Raw genomic sequence first — 21,477 nt, 5'->3', positions numbered from 1 at the left:
TGGATGGATAGTCTTAAAAGTCCTCAAGACCGTCATTTTTTAATTAGTCATTTTTTCATTAGTCATTTTTTCATTAGTCATTTTTTCATAACATGCACACTACACTTGAAAAATATCCTGGTAATGGTAAAAGGCAGACATCAAACTTGCATGTTGAATCTTATTGGCTAACAAACATGAAACTAATCCTTATGACATTACTTATTACGCGCCTTTAAGGTAAAGAAGCGCTACAAAGCTACTGCCGCCAGTGGTAGAAACAGGATGTTACAGCCTAAATGTGTTAAACAGAGAATTTTATGTCTAAGTCAGGTGATCTCATGAAAAGGGACATAACCCATAGGGTGCTGAGAGAGAGAGAGACAGAGAGAGAGCCTTTTTCATTCCGCTCATAGCCAAGGCTCCATTTCTTCTGTAAATGTTTTTCAAAGAAAAAATATATTTTTTTTTTTTCTAGATGATAAATTTTTCATGCGATTAAACAGTTCTGAAGTGGTTTTATTGCATTTTTAAAAGTTTTTTTAATGCAAATGATCAAATATAGTACTTAAAAGGGGAGATGTTACTCCGCCGTTAGTCTTAATTAAATATTTTATGTGTAAATGAATATATTTATTTATATATTTTAAAAAACAAATTGATTAAGCTGTCTCTTTATAAACATGTAGACAATGAAACAACGTGTGCAAGTAAATGCAAAGGAGAAATAAACGACAAAAGTAATACAGCGATTATAGCAGGGGTCTCTAACGTGATAGCCCCCAAGTTGCCCATAAAGACAGCTGAGGTTTCCGAGGACCTGTTGTGGAAATAACTCACCAGTGCTGGGTCATTGTGATTTTCTAGTTAAATGATTTTATTTAGAGGTTGACTGAGTCTATTCAACCCTACTTCCATTTAACAACCTGGTAATTACATAGTAATGATAAAGTAACAAAATCCTAATGATGTAAGTTGCGATTGTAGAATTGCATATCAAACTGGGTGCCTTTTGCGCTAATTAGTAACATGCTCTTTCTGCATGTAGGCCTACATAAAATCAAATGCATAAACCTGCAATTTCTTTCTCTTGCCCCAACCTTGTGCAAATCTTTTCAAACCAATGTGGTCCGTGTCTCAATTTTTGCCCACCAGTGCCCTACAAACATAATGCAACATCTAGTGGTCAAAGAAAACCCACTGTCTCTTTAAACGATAATAATAAGTGCGGCATGGCAGATGAGTGGTTAGCGCTACCGTGGCACAGTTCTGAGGTCATGGGATCGAATCCAGCTACCAGCCTTCATGTGTAGAGTTTGCATGTTCTCCCCATGCTTGCGTGGGCTTCCTCCGGCCACTCCGGTTTCCTCCCACATTCCCAAAACATGCATGTCAGGTTAATGTTCAGGTCCGAATTGTCCCTTGGTGAGCAAGTGAGTTGTCTGTCTCTGTATGCTGGTTTCCAGTTCAGGGTATCCCCTGCCCACTGCCCGAAGATGGCTGGGGTGGGCTCTATCACGCCCCCCGCCCCCGACCGTACTGAGGATAAGCGTTGCAGATAACAACAATAATATAATAATGAAATTGGACAATTTGCTGCGGCACACTAGACAAGGAGAAATGTCTGTTGGCAACTCAAAACATTTCCCCAGCCATGCCCTACAAACATAATGTGACATCTAGTGGTCCTATTATATAATGATGAAAAAATAATAGGTGCAGCCATGGCAGAGGAGTGGTTAGCAGATTCGTGGCACAGTTCTGAGGTCATGAGTTCAAATCCAGCTACCAGCCTTTCTGTGCAGAGTTTGCATGGTCTTCCCGTGCTTGCGAGGGTTTCCTTCGAGCTCTCCAGTTTCCTCACACATTTAAAAAAAATGCATTCCATGTTAATTGGCCGGTCATGTTTGTTCTAAATTATTTGCAAAAGTGTTTGATGAGTCAGCAGTGGAGCTAGAATAACCGAGCAGTAATTGAATGCAGCACAGACATTCACAAGCAGCAATGTTTCCCCAGCCATGCCGTACAAAATAATGCTATTTCATTAAAGTGAGCAATTGGACGATTTACTTCGGGACACTAGACAAGGGCTATTTGAAAACACTTTTCTAAATCACTTGTAAAGTGTTCGCTTGAGTCTTGACTGAGTCAGCAGCCGACCTAAAATAACCGAGCGGTCTTTGAACGCAGCGCACGGCTGCTTTCACAGATACACACAAGCGGCAATGTCTGTCGGGACTCGCCGCTCTCTGGTTCTCCTTCTCCAAGAAACACAGTAATGGGCTTCATGTTGCGGACAAAATAGCGCCGTTCGGGAGAGAACTAGAACATGTGCAGAGCATCGACAACCAATTCGAATCGTGCTGCACACGGCAGACGAAATCGGCGTTGAATGCAAAAGCTGCCGCCGAAAGAGAAAGACGATGGCGCGGAGACACGAAGAGGAGCTCCACTCCAGTGTTCCGACGAACTTTTTCGGGTTATAAACGAGAATCATCAAAAATGTCGGATCCAAGTCAACCGAGTCAGAACAAGTCCCACTTTGTTCCCGAAGTCTTGCTGAAACGCTCAAAAAGGTTGGTTAGTTCACAGTAGTTGGGGAAATTACGCTTCAAATTTAAGAGCTTTTGTTTACACTTGGTTCGAGTGAGATTCGGTTTGGGTTTGGAATGACTTCTGATTTTTATATAACGTAAAAATACATTCCATTTTATGGCGTGGCGATTTGAAACAACTGTCTAGCAGCAAAATGTTCAAACGTTAATCCCGCGTTTGTGTGAGGTGAGTCGGAGCTTTGTCTGGAATAGCGCAGTTTGCTGGGGTGCTGAGTAATCATTTGCCCAGTTAGCTGGCAATTTAGTTTTTAATTTGACATAACTTGTCTGTTGGGATTGACCTTTTAATTACAGAATTGATCGATCACCTAATTCTGGCTAAATTTTCAGTCCTTGTCAATGAGTTCAATTTATTTGTTTGGCCTAGTCTGGAGGTCAGCAACCTCCGGTTTTAGAGCTGCATATGTGGCTCTTCAGCGCCGACCTAGTGGCTCCCTAGAGATTTTTCTGAAATGTTTGACAATGGAAAAAGATGGGGGAATTGCTAACCCCCCAATCCCCAGGTTGAATTTTAATGTTTGGTTTTCGAAGATTGAAAAGTGCTTAAACTGTGGGTGAAGTGCACGAAAATGTTTAAAATTGTAGCCATGGTTCTCATCAAGTCTGCTTAAAACTGAGGGACACTGCTCTCTGGTGGATTCGCTTTTCCATTGCATAAATCAAGTCTTAATACGGCTTTTAATTTACGGCTTCTGTTGTTTTTTTTGTTCAGTTATGGCTCTTTCAAAATTTTGGGTGTCCAACCCCTGGCCTAGTCACATTGTTATTTTGTGTTACAGTATTTTTGCCTACAATTTCAATGATGTTAAACTGCATACTCCCAAGGGCCTAATAACTTTCTGTTATTATTAGGGGTGGGAAGATATGCTTTGGTCTCGATTCGATTGAATCACGATAATAAGGTGCAGATTCCTGTATCACGTTTCTTGATAATTACGATTCTACTAGTATTGCGATTTTATATAATTGATGATCTTGATTTCATTTTCTTTCCCCCCCAAAAAAAGCAACCTATATCATACACGTCTGGGACAAAATAAACCATGAACAATTTACTTCAGTCTGTGTCAGTCTGGAAGCTGACATTTGTTTCAACTTAGACAACGAGAATGAAACATGTACACTGTGGAACAGGTTTACAGACACAAAATGTCACGAACTGAAATGTCAACGTAACACAAATGTGGTCTGTTAATGATCCTATTTGCAGTTAACGCTGTAAAATGATAAAATTAAAAAGAAAAAAAGCCAGCACAAGCGTAAGCTATCAAATTAAAATCAAGATTTTTAGAATTCAACATATTGTTTTTTTAAACCCTGTGCTATAGGTAAATATTGCTGTCCGGGGTGATGCTTAGGTTCTAAAATACAACATTTGTCCAAAAACTGCCTCTAAATGAAAGCAGCTGAACTGTGAGCTTTAGAAATAAAGTGCTTGAAATGTAAGTATTACGGAAACCTGGATTGCAAATAAACCCCATTTTCCACTTCTGTTTGCTTTCCCACATTTTTACCCACCGGATATGATGTCAAAAAAATGGATTCCGGGGAAAAAGGTTTATTCTAAAAATCAAGATCTATAGATTACAGTAATCCCTCGGTTATCGCGGTTAATGGCAGGGATGTGATTTTTCCGCTAATTCGCGGAATTCCGCTTTTTTTATCTCCAAAAATAAAATTTTAAAATTTCCGGTGTTTTAATTGGTAAAAAAAAACGATTTCGTCTCGACAGCATGCCATTTGAGTGTTTCCGTAACTGAAATGAAACGTACTTGCGATTGGTTGAAGTCTCGTGTTGACCAATAAACGCGCTTGTTATAGGAGTGTGCCATTGTTCATTTCTCACACGTTTTTGCCGGGTGTTTAAAGAAAGATGTCCGTGATCGAACGCAAAGATGCTCCGCGAGCTAAAGAAATTGATAAGATTGTAAAAAACAAGTTTCGATGGGACTGGTTGGAGAAGGAATTATCTACGAATGTTGGAAAGAAGACTGTGACGAATTTGTTCAATGACTTTATTCGGAAGATCGATCGTGCCGGGAAAGCACTTTGCATTTGGTGTCATGATACCATCGACTATGGTGGGAGAGGTTTCAAAGCTCTTGAAAGTCACGCAAAGAGCAAAAAACACGTGAAAGAACTCCAGTCAAGAACGACAAATTATTCCATCGCTGGAAGTTTCGGTGCCCAAACGAAAACTCCAAAACTTTACGGCCTCCATCCCTTATTGACATCACAATCGGAAGCGGTAATAAAGAGACGTGATCCACCCCAACAACCTGTACCAGTTGCTGATAGAGTCGTGAATTTTGAGGTAGGTGGTAAACTTTTCAAATTTATTTGACAGTTTTCCCATTTTTTTCGAAAATATTATAACGTAATAAAAATGGCCATAAATATTTAACAATTACAATAATAGATTTTCATGTGTACATTACACCAACACTTTACTGTAGGGCCTATACTTATTGTACTTTCATTTATCAAATACTTGGATACGCTGCTATTAAAGAAATAAATTATTACATTTAAAATATGATTTAGGAAATTTAAAAATATTATTAAGCCTAATAGTAATCAAAACTATTGTCAGTATTTATATTTTTTAAATTAAGTACTTGTATGATATTCTACCATTGATTTTCTTAATGGCCACGATATTATTATGGTACATAATTTACTTAATATTAATAACATGGTTAATCATTGACACAAACTCAAATGAATGCTGCATGTTTGCACTTTTTAGGTTTCAAGATGTTGAGTGTCTTGATGTATGCAGTTACAGAGATGATCTTAGTCGAATGCATGATTGTGTTTTTATCAGAGCTTGCTGCATGAGGTGATCCCAAAAGCTGGTGGCGGCACGCTTTGAGGCGGTTTCCTACAGACCTGGATCCCGTTAGCCGCCTGCAGTTGTAGAAAGATGCCGGTCGTCTAGGGTCTCCCTTGCCACTGGAACCATCTTCTTTACAATTAAGATAGTGGCGTTGGGGAAATGTTTTTTAATGTGACTGATTTTGAGTTGACTTAAACTGTAATTTTATATGGGATAGTTCAATATACATTGAAAATTTATGCTGTTGTCTTGTCTATTTCTTTGTCATCTGAGTGCATTGAAAGTACTTAAAAAAACCCATGAGCTCCGGGGGGGGGCTTCGCCCCACTTTCCCCCCCACCAGGGCACTGCCCTGGTCCTACCTGGTTTCCCCCCCCCCCCCCCCAGCTAGCAATCACCCCCCCCCCCCCCCCGCTAATTTTCAGATAATTTCACTTTGGTCAAATCACATCCCTGTTAATGGGGACCAAAACCACCCACGAAAAGTGAAAATCCGCGAAGTAGCGACGCCCCTTCAAAAATGCTTAAATCTATATATATATTTTTTCAATTATTTTATTATTATTTTTTAGACCCGCGCAGCTCTGAACCCACGAACGTGGAACCGCAAAGTTGCGACGCCCCTTCAAAAATGACGTTACTTGAGATTTTAAAAAATGCAGAATTTCATAATTAGTAATACATATACTGTATGTCTTTGTTTTACTTTGTTGTATTATTTAAGTTGCATTCCTAGGATTGTTGTTGTTTTAGTCATTTTGGACTTTTCGGCCACCGTATGGACGATCTTGTCCTATAATAAAGCCCATCTCTATTCTAATGCCATGCTCTGTGCTGTCAGTCAAGTGTCATACTTGATGTATGTAATGGGATAATTGTACTCTTTTAAGGTTGGAATTGAAACAGGCATTTACATGTTTTACACCGGAATTTTGTATACTCTGATGTATGTGGGAGGGTAGTTCATCTACGTGGAGTATTGTAGGATCGCAATCATTGCTCATCCCTGTGAAACATCTGCTCATGGTGGCGTTTATGGTCCATTTTTTTCTCCCTTCTTTTGGTCGTTGGGGGATTACATACTCCCCTCCCTGTACACACACAAATCAGCCTCAGACATCTGCAGCTCAAGCTGGGCCTGCTGCTATCGTTGCACCCGCTCTCGGCAAACTTGAGTCTGTTGACAGGAGGTTCCTTTTTTGTATTTTGTATTTCATCAGTTCCCCCTCCCACTCTCTGAGGCCATTGTAATGTGCCATGAATTTGCCTGCAGACGACAGTTGACGCTATGTAAATGGTTCTCCAAGCAGATCTGCTTTGAGGGTGGAAATCATCTCATGTGTTGCTTTGAATCTCTGCGGATGGGATGAAACAGTCCTCATAGTTATTGGGATGTGTTGAGGTGTTAATGGTCCGATGGTATGAGCTAAAATGCTTTCAAAAACATCATTTGCCAAAATGCATTGTTTTGAAGGCGTTGTGTTTTGAGGATTATAAGTCATCATCATCATCCAGCATTCCACATCTGGTTAAAATGTTATTTGATGTCATACCGATGTACTTGGTGTACTGCCAAAGGCCAGAGTTTAATGGATTACAGCTACCTCCGAGGTCAGAACTTGTTAATCCGTGCAGTGTCATTCCTCCCATTCACTTTTCAATCACAGCTGTGTATCATGCACAAGTTATCCCAAGTGTTTCATAAGCTTTGTATTTATACTGGATAACCAAGGCCATGATGATTACACAGAGGTTGCAGAAATGCACAAGCTTGTTTGTCCATAGATCTTTAAGAAATGCTACACTGTTTACATGACATTGTAAGGCGTTTTTAATCAAGCCAAATTTTATTTGTATGGCACTTTCAGTCAATTAAATGCAACTCAAATTTCGGCACAAGTGTCTAAAACCAGACCATCACACAACTCAACATGCCAGATTGTCATGAACACACATACATGATGAAGGAGAAAAAATGATGTCCACAAGGCACAGACTAACCTTGTGAGAAAAGGAACCTAAAGGAAGCTCATTCACAGTGATCGGACAGGCCAGGAGAGCATTAGATGCCCTGTTCCTATTAGCCAGCCAACAACATCTTACCAGAATGGAGGAAACTCTAAAATTCAAAGTAACTTAAAGGGAAAAGATTAAATCACATAGTCAAATGGAATACAATAAATGGCGAAAGAGTGACAATTGTCAAATCACAACTATGTTAATAGCCACACTATAAAGTGTCTTTATCCCAACTAAACATGTAACTTGGGACTGTGTGCATGCGACCAATGGCTAAATTGATCTATTCCAACATAATCAAATATAGTGGTATTTTTGCTGACACCTTGTCCTCAAAATGAGCATTATTTTTTTCAGCTCTAATGGTTTTCCAGGTTGAAAAAAGGTAACCTGTAAAATTGATACTTGACGGTGGTGTAGGTATCTTTGTATTTTGTTGTCAACCAATCGATACTAATATTTATGAGTTGAGAAAAATAAATGATTCATTTTTCTCCTTTTTGTCCCTCAGCTGTCGAAACAACAACAGGAAGAGTCTCCGCGTTGGAACACCATCACCCACTTTGTCCCGACCCCTCTCCCCACTCTCAGTCCACACAGGTAAGAGTGTAGCTTTGACTTGGGATATCATCCAAATCAAATGATTTCTCGTGAACATGTGTGTTGACTTCCTCTGTAGTCACACACGCGAACAGGTGAATTCTCAACGAAAGGCCATAGAAGCACGTAAAGAAATCTACAAATGCTTTTACCTGGACTGCCTATCCTCCACTTAGATCAGGCATGTCAAATTTAAATGGATACAAGGGCAAAATAATAATTAAGCTATAAGCTGAGAGTTGGACTGATTGGATTTTGAAAAATTTTAAAATGAATTGTATAGTGAACCTATGTACTCTACTGAAAAGGATCAGATAAATAAAGCGATATTTTCTTAATGCGCCGTCAGAGATCTTTAAATTTCATCAGGCACAAAAGTTGATTGATTATAAAAATCTTTGTTACATGAACATTAAATAAAGGAAGTTGGTAATATTCGGTCAACATCAGTATAATTTTGGTAAACCTGGCCGAACCCCCGCGAAACGTAAAAGTCGGCAAAGTAGCGTCACCCATCATCAAAGCCCCAAAGGGTTGAACTTACTTCACCTGACATCCTTACCGACTGAGAGTATACAACTGTAACAAAATAATTATAGATCTAAAATACACAACACTGAAGTTCAGTTGAACGAATTGTCTTTATTGTCATCATACGCTTTCACTGGTTCCTGAGTGACATGGTCGCTTTCTTGTGTTCCGTTCCATCTGGAGGGACGAAAGCATGACCAACTTAGGTGCCGAGGTGCCTAACTTGTTTGGGTTTTTGGGCATTTGGGTTGGCCATGGTCCAAACATTTTTTGTGTGTATTTTTTGCTATTTGTTCCCCTTTAATTTTCTTTGTTATTGTATGTGTTTGTCTTGCTGTCGGACACCCCTCTTGAGGGATATAATAGTCATCATACGAAAGAAGAAATTGGAGGGCTTCTCTTTTAAGTGTAAGAAAGTGATTTAAAGAGCGGCTGTCTAGCTGCACAATCAGGCGATATCAATGACAAAGACAATTCAAATCAAAATCCGCGAAGTATCGAATCCGCAAATAGTAAAAAGCTAGTGATCACAGTATTTCATAGCAGCAGAAGTGGGCTAAAATCAATTCAAAGAAAAATAATAGCTTTTTTTTATCTTTCACTAAACTATAATAAAATAAATTGCTAGAAGTAATGTACAGTTAAAACAAATACTCAACGATTCCTGGTGAATGATGGAAAAAAATAATCAAGATCATCTCTGGGTCAGGGGAAAACATTCTTGGGGCTGGACGTCGCCAGCGAGCCTAGACTTTGACATATGTCACCTGGATGGTTGCATAAATCTGTTTCATGAATTCTCATTCCGGTAAATCCATTCAAACCCATTTGGTTTATTTGATGCTTTATGCGGATACTTGGTCTTGTTGTTACTGCAAAGAATCTGCTACGGAAAATAAATAAACAGGCTTACTCTGGCTAACTCATTAACCTTGTGTAAGTTCATCCTCCTGGCAAGCAACATGATAACACAATCAATACACATGAGTCGCAGCAATGAAGCACACTTCGTAAACAAGGAGCAAGCTACTGTGGTACTTCATTGAGTTACATGAATAAAATCGTCTTTTACTCTACAAATGGGGGATTCGATTTTCCCTTTTTTTAATGGGGTTATTTTTAGGGGTTTAACCTTGGTCACTCAAACAGATTATTATGATTGGTTCAAAAAACTGGATTCAGATCAAATCATGGCTATACCTTGTAAACAGGTTTGAAAACTGTTAATTGCTGGATGTGTTTTTTCTTCTTCTTTTTGCTAGAGTTAAGAAATGTACAGTAGTTTATTTACCTCAAGGATTTTTGTGCTCATAATTATAATTACTTGTTATGCTGAACGTGGTGTGTTATAAATACTTGCAAACTGGAGGCAAATCATTTGAAGTGAGTTAATGATAAATTGAATAATTGGGATCTACTTATCGTAATTCTAAGTGCCTAGGCAGCGCGTAGGCAGAGCGGATGGAACCACCTGGCTTCTTCATATGGCAGCTGATCGAAAAATGCCGTGCTTATGGACACTCGTCTTTGCAGTGCTCATTTCATCTGGTATCTATGATCCCATGACGTCAATATAGTTTGTACACATGAACTAGTCTATATTTACTTTCTCTGACAAATACTCAGAATCATCATTATGGAATTGCTAACCAAGAAGTTGCTTTCCATTCATGACTTGGTGGGTACTTGTTGGCACTACGCAATATACCATAAAATGCTTTGCAAATGTATTGCCACCCCAAAAAACTTTTTGACATATTGCAACATTTCAGACTTCAAACATATGGATAAAAATCTCAATATATTTTTTAAGAATCAACAACATGTGAGAAGAAACCAAATTTATTCAACAAGATGAAAAAGGCCTTTTTACGGTATTCTTTCTGAAAAGGCTTTCTGCTAGCCACTCTCCCTAAAGGGAAGATTTATGCACAACTAATAGTTGGTTTATGCACAGATTGTCCCACCTCAGCTGTGTATGCCTACAGGTCATCCAATGTGATCATGTTCCTCTAGGTTGCTTCTCTGATTAGTTTCCCCCTTGTTTGAGCCTAAAGTTTAGAGGCCAGCTCTTTATAAAGTAACTGTGGTTTTATGCTTTATCCATTTTGATATTATTGCTCACACAGTGCTTCAGGAGATGTGTAAATGTTGCAAAATCTTCTTGTATCCCATTCCCGCTTTGTACTTTTCCACAAAGTTATACCGAACTGGCTGGTATATTTTCTGGTCTACATAATGCTGTCTGTCCTCCAGTGACTCCTTTCACTGACTTCCAAGCCCATCACAAAGCAGGTGCATTTAAACTGAGTACCTTCGCTAGGTACTGTATGCAATTTAACACTTGCATAATGGTTATCTCATGATACAATTATCTATATATTGGCAGGGAAATTAATCCACACTAATCTAGGCTAACCTACAACACAAGTACTAAAAACAAGGCAGGGAATAAGACACGGACCCCAGAATGAAAAATAAGTCCTGATTTGAAATTCGTCATGTCTAGCCCTGGAAAATGCTAAGCAACGATAGCGACAGTTTTCAGCTTTAGTAGTGCCAGTCGCTCACACACTGACCGCAACAGCAGCTGCAGTAACTTATGGTGTCTGCTCCTACAGTAAATTCTAAGCAGGGTGGCATTCTTCATTTCGTAAGGATTTCTCATGGCTGCTTTGCATGACATAATATTGGGCCGGTTATTACTCAACATAAAGTTTGGAAAGTCCTATTTCTTCGTGAAAGACTGCACAGTCACATTTTTACAAAGAGCAAAAAAACTGTTAAACTGAATTGCGCACAGGTGCATTTTAGCATTTTTCATAGGTTAGAATTTTGTAGGACACATCAAAAAACAAACAACCTAATATGCTTTGTTTTATTGGGGTTACTTGTTACACTCACACAAGCAGTTTAGTGTTAGTAGCAGCAGGTGGTTAGTTGAACCAGTCCAGTACCTTTTTTGTCATTTGAGCCAGGCAGGATTGATCTTTGCTGCTTAACTTGTTGGCAGTGAAACTATTTCAGAACATTTTGATACACAGTAGTAATGAGCACTGGCTCCTGTTTCACACGAGTACGATATTGTTCCCTTTGATTACGTGAATACTTCTCAACTACTTTTAGAATTCACATCCACCCTAGTAAATTACGTCCGTCAGCTATAACCTTTTGGACAACTCTCATATCCTCAAGCTAGAATCTCAACGTTTAGTGTCTGGTGTGTTATAAATAAACACCGGCGATTCCATGAAACCTGAATATGAGCTCACAAGGTGAATTTCAAACCTGTTGGGCCTCTTAGTTGGACATTCAAAAGTGCAGGGCCTTAACATTTTTTCCATTATTTACAAGGCACAAATTACACATACCTAACCCTAATTTAAGCTCTGTGAACAGCAGAGGAACAAAAACTTCTCTCAGATCTCTAATTATTTGTCAGCATCATCCCACTTAGCTTTTAAGACTTCGCCTGTCTGATGGACAAATTACCTCAGGACCTAGCTGAATTTTTTTGAGACCACACAAGAATTATCGCCCCAAGGCAGATTTCTATAATTGGTAATCACCTTTTATACCATGTTCTTCATCACTTTAATTTAAGCAGACAATTGAAGTTTTGTGTCCCATGTTTAAGAAGAAATCCTCTTGTAATAACTTGTTATTTTGGTCGTAAAAATGGCAATTTAAACAGGATAGCTCTCTGGGTACGACCTGGATAAAGCGAAATATTTCGTTATTATAATGATTATCTCATGCAATCCAATTAAGTAGACTGAACCACAGCAATGGTGGTCACAATGGGTGCAAGAAGATACAAATGGGTTGTATATTGCTTATCCAAATCAATTGCAGTTTGGTTACTATGGGGCGTTTTTAAATTCTTTGAAGTCGTTGCATTGCGACTTTCACCGATTTCCAGTGGTGTGATTTCATAAGTTGTTTCCTGAATTTTATAGAATATTGATTTCTTGGAATGGATATAAAAGCAACCTGAAAAAACTCCTACTGTTAAATAAAACTGGATTTAGTTGGCTATGTGTGCTAAATTATCTAACTTAACTACCCCAGTCCAACTTAACTAAATTCACGTTTTTACCTCTTCACTCTTTCTTTCCTTTCATCCTTCCTCCCTGCACATGCTCTCTCCGTTCTTTCATGCTTTGCTCCCTTCCGTGCTTGCTCCCTTCTGCGGTTGCTTCCTTGTTTCCTTCCGCGATTGCTTCCTACCGCTATAGCTTCCGTTATTCCTTCCTTGCTTGCTTTCGCGGTTGATTCCATATATCTTTCTGTCGCGCTTGATTGTCAAGTCATGTTTATTTGTATAGCCCTTAATCACAAAGAGTCTCAAAGTGCTGCACAGACCACAGATTATTGCAAACCACAGATTATTATTACACTATCCCCTGATCTAAAACCTACACGAGGGCAAGGAAAAACTCAAAAACTTTAACATGAGGAAAATGGATTGCTTCCTTTCTTCTGTGCTTGATGCCTTCCTTTATTTTATGCTTGATTCCTTCCCTCTTTCCCTCCTTTGGCACCTCAATTCCGTACTTTCTTCGTTCTACACTTGAATCCTTGCTTTCCTTCCTTTAGTGCTTAAATTCAATACTTTCTTCATTCTACGCTTGAATCCTTACTTTCTTCCTTTGGTGCTTGAATTCCATACTTTCTATATTCTACGCTTGAATCCTTACTTCCTTTCGTGCTTCCTTCCACACTTGTTTCCTTTCATTCATTTGTGCTTTTAGTCACTTCATACTTTTTTCCTTGTGTTGCTCTAATTTACAAATTTGTTTTTTTTTTTTTTTGCATATTGCTTTTAATTGTTTTTCCTTTGTACTTGCTTGCTTATCTTTGTATTTTTTATTTAAGACCTATACAGCCCTAATTACATGAATACCCTGCCATGGAACTATGTAACTAATGCTTGCCTTCATATAAGCCAGTAGTTCTTGATGGTTCGGGAGCCATTTTGTGACTTTACAATCTTCTTTCAACAGCCCACAACTAAAAATGACACTTTTTACAGTAAAGAGGGCTTTACAAATCTGCGAACATCTAATTTGATTATTTAGGACCAAACTATATATCTCTCCTCTGAAAGTGATTATATTAGGCAACTTTCGATCATGATTCAAAATAATATGAATAGCTACATCGAAAAAAAAGTTTATTTCACTAATTCTTGTTTTTGATCAAGATGAAAGATGGGATTTGAGTGCAGTTGTGTACAGAGGCGGATTTTTCTTTTCTTATGCCACAGTTTTTTTTGACAACATCCATATCTTGTATCTTGAAAAATTAACCTTTTCGGAAGGTTATTAAGCCTGTTTTATAAAATGAAAACAACTTGAAAAAAACAATTTTAAAAATTGGCTTATTGGTTTCTTCTGTATGTGGCTTTCATAGGACACCCTTTTTACAAGTAGCTGACTACACTCATGCATCAGTGTCTTTGCTATCATAAGGTGTCACTTACATAAGTGACTGAAAACAAAGATCATCTTTGATGTCTGTCCACCATCTACGGGCAGTCAAAATGTTGTTTGCTTTCAAGCAAGTTTGCCAGATTTCTCAAAACGTGGAATTATGACCTTCGCGCCACTTAAACTCGTAAGCTTCAGCATAACATTTTGAAATCGGCATGATTTCATTTTTCAATTTCAGTGTGTTTCATGTAGTTTGGTCATTTCTGGTCATTATTTTGGAGTGTGATGATAATTTAAGGGTGGCTGAATACTACATCAACAATATTGTTAAGCATCCACTTACCTTATTTTCCAAACGGTGATTATCTCCGGATTACAAGTCACACCAACCCAAGCCAAAGTGTGTTCATTTTTGATAAAACCCAACACCAAAAACATGTAATCTTAAAAGGCAATTCAAAATTAACATTGAATAGAGAATAACGGGTTGAATAAGTTTACAGTATACTAATGTAACATGATTGATATGCCTGATAATGTCAGTAACAACATATTAGGAGTTATTTAGATAACTCTAGTGTAAAGAACATGCTAACCAAACTAACAGTTTAACTCCAAATCACTAAATCCAAGGAAATCTTCCTCCTCTGTGTCACTTTTACAGTCAAACAACTCCCCCAACTCGGGAGGTAGACAATAAACTGCTTCTTCTATGTCGCTTACGTCGGACTCAGCAAGAACTTTTTGCTTAATCCAAACTTTATTTCTGCTCTTCGATTCCAGTTTATGGCTGCATAAACCACTATTTGCAACTTTTAATCTTCAGATAATGATTTTCTTTTCTGTGCCGTTCTCTTCTCATTTGCTTTTATGTATAACTGGAGTTGTGCTAAAAAATAAAAGGACGGGGCAAGGTAAAAATGATCAACACAGGCCTAGAGCCACCCCCTGCGATTCAATGTGAAAATAACATGTGAAATGATATACCGTGATAAAAATTTTAAACTCGATTCTATAATATGTTAATAATTTTACATAAGTCATACCCCCGGCCAAACTATGAAAAAACTGTGATTTATAGTCTAGAATATACAGTAATGCTAGGAAGCAGCTGCACTCAAGGGAAAGTAGAGTGAGTCGAGGCCCCTCGTGCCAGCAGATATGCAATTTGCCAAGGATTATGTCATGACAGCGCGCAATCACTTCTAATCACCTCTTTAGCTCGGATTCAAAATGATGCCCAGTCCTTTAAGTCTACTCTGTCTGACCCCAGCTCCCTTATTACAGCTATTCATAAATAGGCACTGGAATGTTTGGCAAGGTAATGCCAACTAAGATGATGTGTCTTATGGAGCTGGTTGCTGTAGTGATTGAGGGTCTTTGAATGCTTATAAAGTCACTCAATACTGTATGTTTAATGCTGACATGTGGTTATTTGTAGCATCTTTAGAGTTCCCTTGATTATTCCCGCCTGACACTTATTCATAAATGTGTTGAATGTAACTGTGAGTAAATTGTAATCTTTTTTTTTTTTTCAATCAGCTGCAAGCAGCCCATTGGACAGCCCTCGAAATGTTTCAGCCAGTGCCTGTGTCAACTTTCCGTTTGCCCGAAGGTAAGGCTATGCTACTTGGTGTTATAAATATTTGCCATTTTGCTTTGGCTTGTTGAACTGTTGAAAAATAGATTATTCTACATGGCTGCAACGATTTGTCTAAGTTGACGACAAAAATCCATAATGGAAATAGCCAAAAATGAATTCCATTGTTGACTATTGTCCCCAGTCACATTTATCCATCAGAGTGAAGCATTCTCACGGTTTAATTTTCACGGACCCCTTAACCGCATGGGTAGTCGGGGCACCAATGAGGACGCAACCCTGGACAGCCTTCTCCACTGTTGACGGTCCCTGGCATGTTCTTGGGTCGTGGCAAAATTGGAACCAGCCCATTTCTTGATGTTGTCGTTCCAGTTCTTTTTCAGTCTTTTTCTCCTCCTGCCCACTTGAGTGTGCCCTGGACAATTATCTTGGTCAGTCCTGATGATCTTGTGACGTAACCATAGCACTGAAGTTTCCGCCTGCCACAGTTGACAACAGTTCTTCGTAAGGTCCATTGTGCCCTCTGATGGTGTTGCAAATTGTTTTGTTTGTCACCTGGATTAGTAGCTGATGCCTAGAAGTTTCCTGTAGCATCGCATCTCCAAGGTCTGGATTTTCTTTTCAAGTTTTGCTTTGACAGTCCATGTCTTGCAAGCGCAGAGAAAACTAGAAGTAACCAGCGCTATATGTTTCTTGTGGGGGAGGGAACCCCGACCCAAAAAAACAGTCTGGAGGGGGATGGGGTCGCCTGGGTGTACTTGCCCAAGACACACTACATGATGGATATAATGACCAACGATCCCCAATGAATCACCACGAACATCACCATCAATCACAGAGAGCTAGAACCTGTCACCAAATGTAAATATCTTGGAGCTGTCATATCAGAAGAGGGGTCAGGACAAGAAGTCATGGCCACAATAACTCCAACCACAGCAGCACTTGCCAGACTTAAACCCGTCTGGAGAGGAACAAGAACACAGCAGAAATCGAAGATCAGAAGCATCCTACATGATTAAAATGTCTGCTGAGAGTTACTCATTCACAATAGTGTTTGTCAGAAATGTCAACATCAAGTACGCGTACCAAAACTTTTTAAGTTTGGTAGCTTTTTAGCCTGGACACGGTGAATAAAAACGGTACTTGCAAAGTTTGCAAACTAGACCTTGCGGTTCATGGCAGTACCTCTGATACATGAACATTTAACAAAGAAGACTGTCAGACAGTTCAACAAAACGTATTCTGGCTCGCTTTGGTAAGACTAAAAAAGAAAATTCGAGCCAACAATGTTTTGATGACATGCATTGTACTTTTTATATGTGCATATTTCACCATATGAGTGCTATGCCAGACTGTGCCCGGCAAACGTATTTCAAATTAAACGCATGCTGTCCGAAGAACCAACGTCAGTTCTTAAAATGTTGAATATTAAAAATGTCAGTTGTTAAAACTGTTTAATTTCAAACTGTTAAGAATAATTACGTTTTTTTGTTATATACTTTGCAGTTGACCACTGAATGTACTTCACAAAATGCACATATTTGTTTTATTTACTGTTCTCAGGGATCAGAATTTTCCGCGGATCCGCGGATTTCCGCTGTTTTTGAACCCCAAAGGCATTCCGACTTTTTCACTTTCGCCCTGGTTTATTCCTGGACGCTGGCTATTTCAGCTGAAAATGAAAATCTCCATTCTGATCCCTGTGTTCTACTGGTGCCAACGAGCCTTTTCTTGGTTTACTATCAGTATACTATCCATATACTATAAACCGAAGCCATATACCCCCGGTAGGAGGTGGTTTGAGTCAGACACTCAAACATTCATTCCCCTTCACTCTTCCTGACCTGACACTGAACATTAAGGCGACAGCACAACGAGGGGTGAGTTGCTCTACCATGCAACCCTTCATCAGCAGAGAGGCCTGACAGCACACACTATCCTTAACCATTCACATCTATCCCTAGCACACACGCATCAATTAAATTAACCAACTTCTCATCCAAAGCACATTTCACCCTATCCATCCAACCATATTTAGTTATTCCTCTCATTCTCTTTCTCACCACTTCTCCACTACATACTCACTTAGTCATACTCACTTAGTCATACTCACGTAGTCAAACGGCCTTCATCTATTCTTTCCATATGTCCAAACCAACCAGAACATTTTCATAACCCTTTCAGCAAGGTTTTTCACCACACCACTTCTTATCCTTCCTCTTTCCTTAATCTATCCAGTCGTGCCACTCCACACATACCACGCAAACATCTAATTTCAAAGACATCTAACCTATTACACATTAATTTATTCTCAAACTCCACTCACTGTTGGTACCACCACACCTTAATACAATCCTACCTTTGCATTCTTTTCTACATTTCAACAATCCCTTCAGCACACCTATTGCCTTGCACCCTTTACCAAAACTCTTCTTCACATCATTCTCTATACCACTATCAGCTGCCACAATCGAACCCAAATACTTAAAACCATCTACCTCCTGCAAGTTTACACCATTTAACAAAATCTCTAATCCACCTCTCAAAACCCCTTATTATCATACTCTCGTCTGCATTCACCTTAAACTTTCTTCTTGAAAGCACTCGATCAAACGCAACTCAACTTTTTGGTCTACAGGGATAAAAAATGTTGACTTGATTTTTATTTATTATTGATTTGCCTGTCCGTAGATCATCTTTAGATTTATGTCCACTGACCGAGCACTGTGCCTAATTAGTTAGAGATTTTTCTTGAATTTTTCAATGAATCCGCAGTATGTTTAATTAAAAATGTATTTTTCATTGTACCAATTTTTCTTGCGTTTATCGTCCTTTTCCACATAATTGAAACAACTTAATCTTGAATTTAAGAAAGCAGTAATAATTATTCAATTATTCGACCTATCGTTTAAGTATACGGTACTTTAACGCTTCAACGGCTAGTTTGTGGGCCGCCAGACTTTTGATTAATAAAATGTGTCTGTACAATGTCACCAATTACTGAAATTCGTCATACCACATATCAATGGAAAGCTTAAACGCTTGGGATTCAAGTACATTTCTAAATATACTCATCAGAAAAAGATCACGATCAGTCTGAAACAAGGTACCAGGAAACTAAATCCGAGGTAATTCACCATTACGTCCCCTGGCCGCCTTAAACTTCTTTGAATGTCCGCGTAAATGGCTTAGTTACATCAAGGACAATCCATAGAATCGAACCGTGTAAAATATTAACTCCAAAACAGACGTTAATGCTGACAGATAAATAGGAATCCGCCTTAAACATTTCTGCTTCGTTGGACGTTGCTTCTTGTCATACATTCGTTTTGCCATATTTTTTCAGTTTGCAAATAGACCCCTAAAATTATTCAAAACATGGTAGTTAGCGCTTCCCTTTTGAATGACACCTTTTCCATGATGAGGGTCTGTTCATGCTAGTTTTATTGTAGTGTCAAGTTACATTAAACTTGCGTTTTCTTCGACACAGATATTCCACGTGTCTCACTGTTACCCTAACTGCCCCTGGCAGCCGTTAGAAAAAAATCCATGAATTAGCCGCAACGTTGCATAAGCCGCAGCGTTAAAATCGCTGTTAAAAAAGTTGCGTCTTTTTATGGTAATAGTTTTGTAGAATTGTATCATAAAATTCCATAAAAATAATGGCAATATAATAGCTCTCAAATATGTAGTTCCTCATTGTACTTAAGATAAGGCTGGAATTGATAACGATACCTAGTGTTGGTACTCACCTATTCATACACTGGTGGATGAAATTTAAATAGTATTTTTCTAACCCTAGAAGTTTGATGATCAAAAGTAGTTAACTATGGATGGGGGAGGACTGATAACAAGTCATACTTTCACATAACAGTAACATAATGGCTATAGATACTGGTATCAGCCACTGTGCTTGTGGCGATGTCTTTAGGAATCCAAAGCTTCAATGGCTGAAAATAAAACTGAAAAAATAAATAAAAATGGGACTGTTTCTCATTCTAACAAAGCTTTTCATTCTATTCAAGATTATCGTTTAACTTGATTATCAAACCTTTCTTCTGATGAGGTATTTCCAATTCTGACAATACATTTTAATGCCCTACACAAGAATATCTTTATAATGAAAAAATGTATTTCTTAAAATTGATTTGATTTCTTTTGGAAGAAAAGACATGTACAATTGATTATATATTTCAATCATTGACAGTTGTACATTTTTAGAATTATTTCTCGTACTCTAATGTCTGTGTTGTTGAGTGGGGGAAAAAGAAGGTTTTAAATTTGTTATTGTACACACACTGTCGATTGTTTTTTATACAGAACTTTGAGTTGGAATTTATTCCATGAAAAGTGCTACACAAATACATTTTGATTGTTTGATTGAAAGCTGCCCAAAATGATTTTGTAAATTATTTTTTGTGTCTGTTCTACAGAAAATGTCTTATAGAAAATTGAAGAAAATCACTATTGATTACTACATACTGGATCTAGTTCTAGTTCTAGATTTAGTTCTAGATCTAGATCACTGTTTTGGGAGAAATTATTTCAATCAAATTTTCTGATGGTATCCACTGTTGAAAACACAAATAACAAACGAATAAAAACCAATAAGGTAGTGACCTGCCCTGCTACTGAGCTCCCTTCATCCTCGTCGGTGACTCCATGTTTTGGTCTTGAGTGCTGCCTCACCATCATATTAAGCTTGCAAGTGAAGCAATTATTTGTTTTGTGACGTTTGGAGTGCTCCCACACTTGTTGAATTGACTGTAGCCTTTGAAAATGGCGCCTTAGTTTTCCACACCTCCTCGCTCTGTTATTGCTCGCTGACTCAATCTGTGTGTGACGTCACTAGTTCAGCGACGTGCTGAGTGACTCATAAATAGCGTGGCACAACAAATCGATGAACTAATTCGTTGCCAACGCTTTTAAAAATCGATTTCGTTGTTGAAGCCTTACCCCTACCCACTGCCCGACAATGTCTGGGATGGGCTCCAGCACCCCAGCGATCCAAGAGGGGATAAGCGGCACAGAAAATGGATGGATGAATCTGTGTTTACAAACCTATAAGACTTTCCCTCTAAATCCAGTGAACTAATTGGCATGATTGAGCAAAAGTAGCAAACTTAAAAATTATGAAGTGTGATCACACTTTGTTAGTTTTTTTGGTGGCTACAAGAAGACTGCGTCCGTGCTGCCTCGAGCGTGCAACCCCTTCCCGTCTGCCTGATCTTCCAGGGATGGATGAATGTGTTGCCATTTGTTACATGATACCTTGAAACCCACTCTCACAGCATTCAACCTAGTTCCTATGGCAACCAGCTTCTCCCACAAGCATGTGTAATCTACAAGTGAAGCTAAAAGTGGGATGGCACCTTAAAGCCACTTAACAAAACAGAAGCTATTAAATTCATTCAATTGGAAAACAAAGAAGTGGATAAAGACAGCAAATGCTGTTTCAGGAATCCATATATTTTAAATAAAAGATTTGGGACACAATTATTGGACCATATTTGTGTACATAATAGTGTTTACAGATGCAAGAAGCAGATGTTATACATACAGGGTGGGTATGGGTGTTGGAAACCCTTGTAAATTCTGAATATCGTGCAAGCCGATTATCGGCACCGATATTGGACTTATATCGGTTTTGGCCTTTTTATTTTATCTGACTGATCCAATTATTTAGGCTCCGATACAGAGCCTTTCTCTCCCTCTTTCCTACCTTCTGTCTCACACGTTACCTCCACAACCCCCCTGGAAGAAATTTTTTTACGTTTGTTATTGTAAGTTACAAATTATTAAAAATGGGAATTCCGGGTCTTTTTGTTGGAACTAGCCCTTTCAGCTAGGCTCACTACA

At 38.6% G+C, this 21,477-nt stretch overlaps 1 protein-coding gene across 3 annotated transcripts in view; it reads left to right on the top strand.

Annotated features, from left to right (window-relative positions):
• LOC148355083 (microtubule-associated serine/threonine-protein kinase 3-like) overlaps positions 1–21,477 on the top strand; it is a 69,712-nt gene that overhangs the window by 14,709 nt on the left and 33,526 nt on the right. For 2 of the 3 annotated variants that reach the window (XM_088348911.1, XM_088348910.1), the window contains exons 3-4: positions 7,964–8,052; positions 15,561–15,633. In XM_088348911.1, coding sequence (XP_088205037.1) covers positions 7,964–8,052; positions 15,561–15,633 — 162 coding nt within the window. Of the gene's footprint in view, positions 1–2,189; positions 2,556–7,963; positions 8,053–15,560; positions 15,634–21,477 lie in introns of those variants that run through there. The other variant, XM_088348912.1, reaches the window with a different exon arrangement.

This window comes from Urocampus carinirostris, chromosome 12 (assembly GCF_059441175.1).
Source record: "Urocampus carinirostris isolate Australia breed hairy pipefish chromosome 12, RoL_Ucar_1.0, whole genome shotgun sequence".
Lineage (NCBI taxonomy): Eukaryota > Metazoa > Chordata > Actinopteri > Syngnathiformes > Syngnathidae > Urocampus > Urocampus carinirostris.
This window is presented reverse-complemented; position numbering and strand designations above follow the sequence as displayed.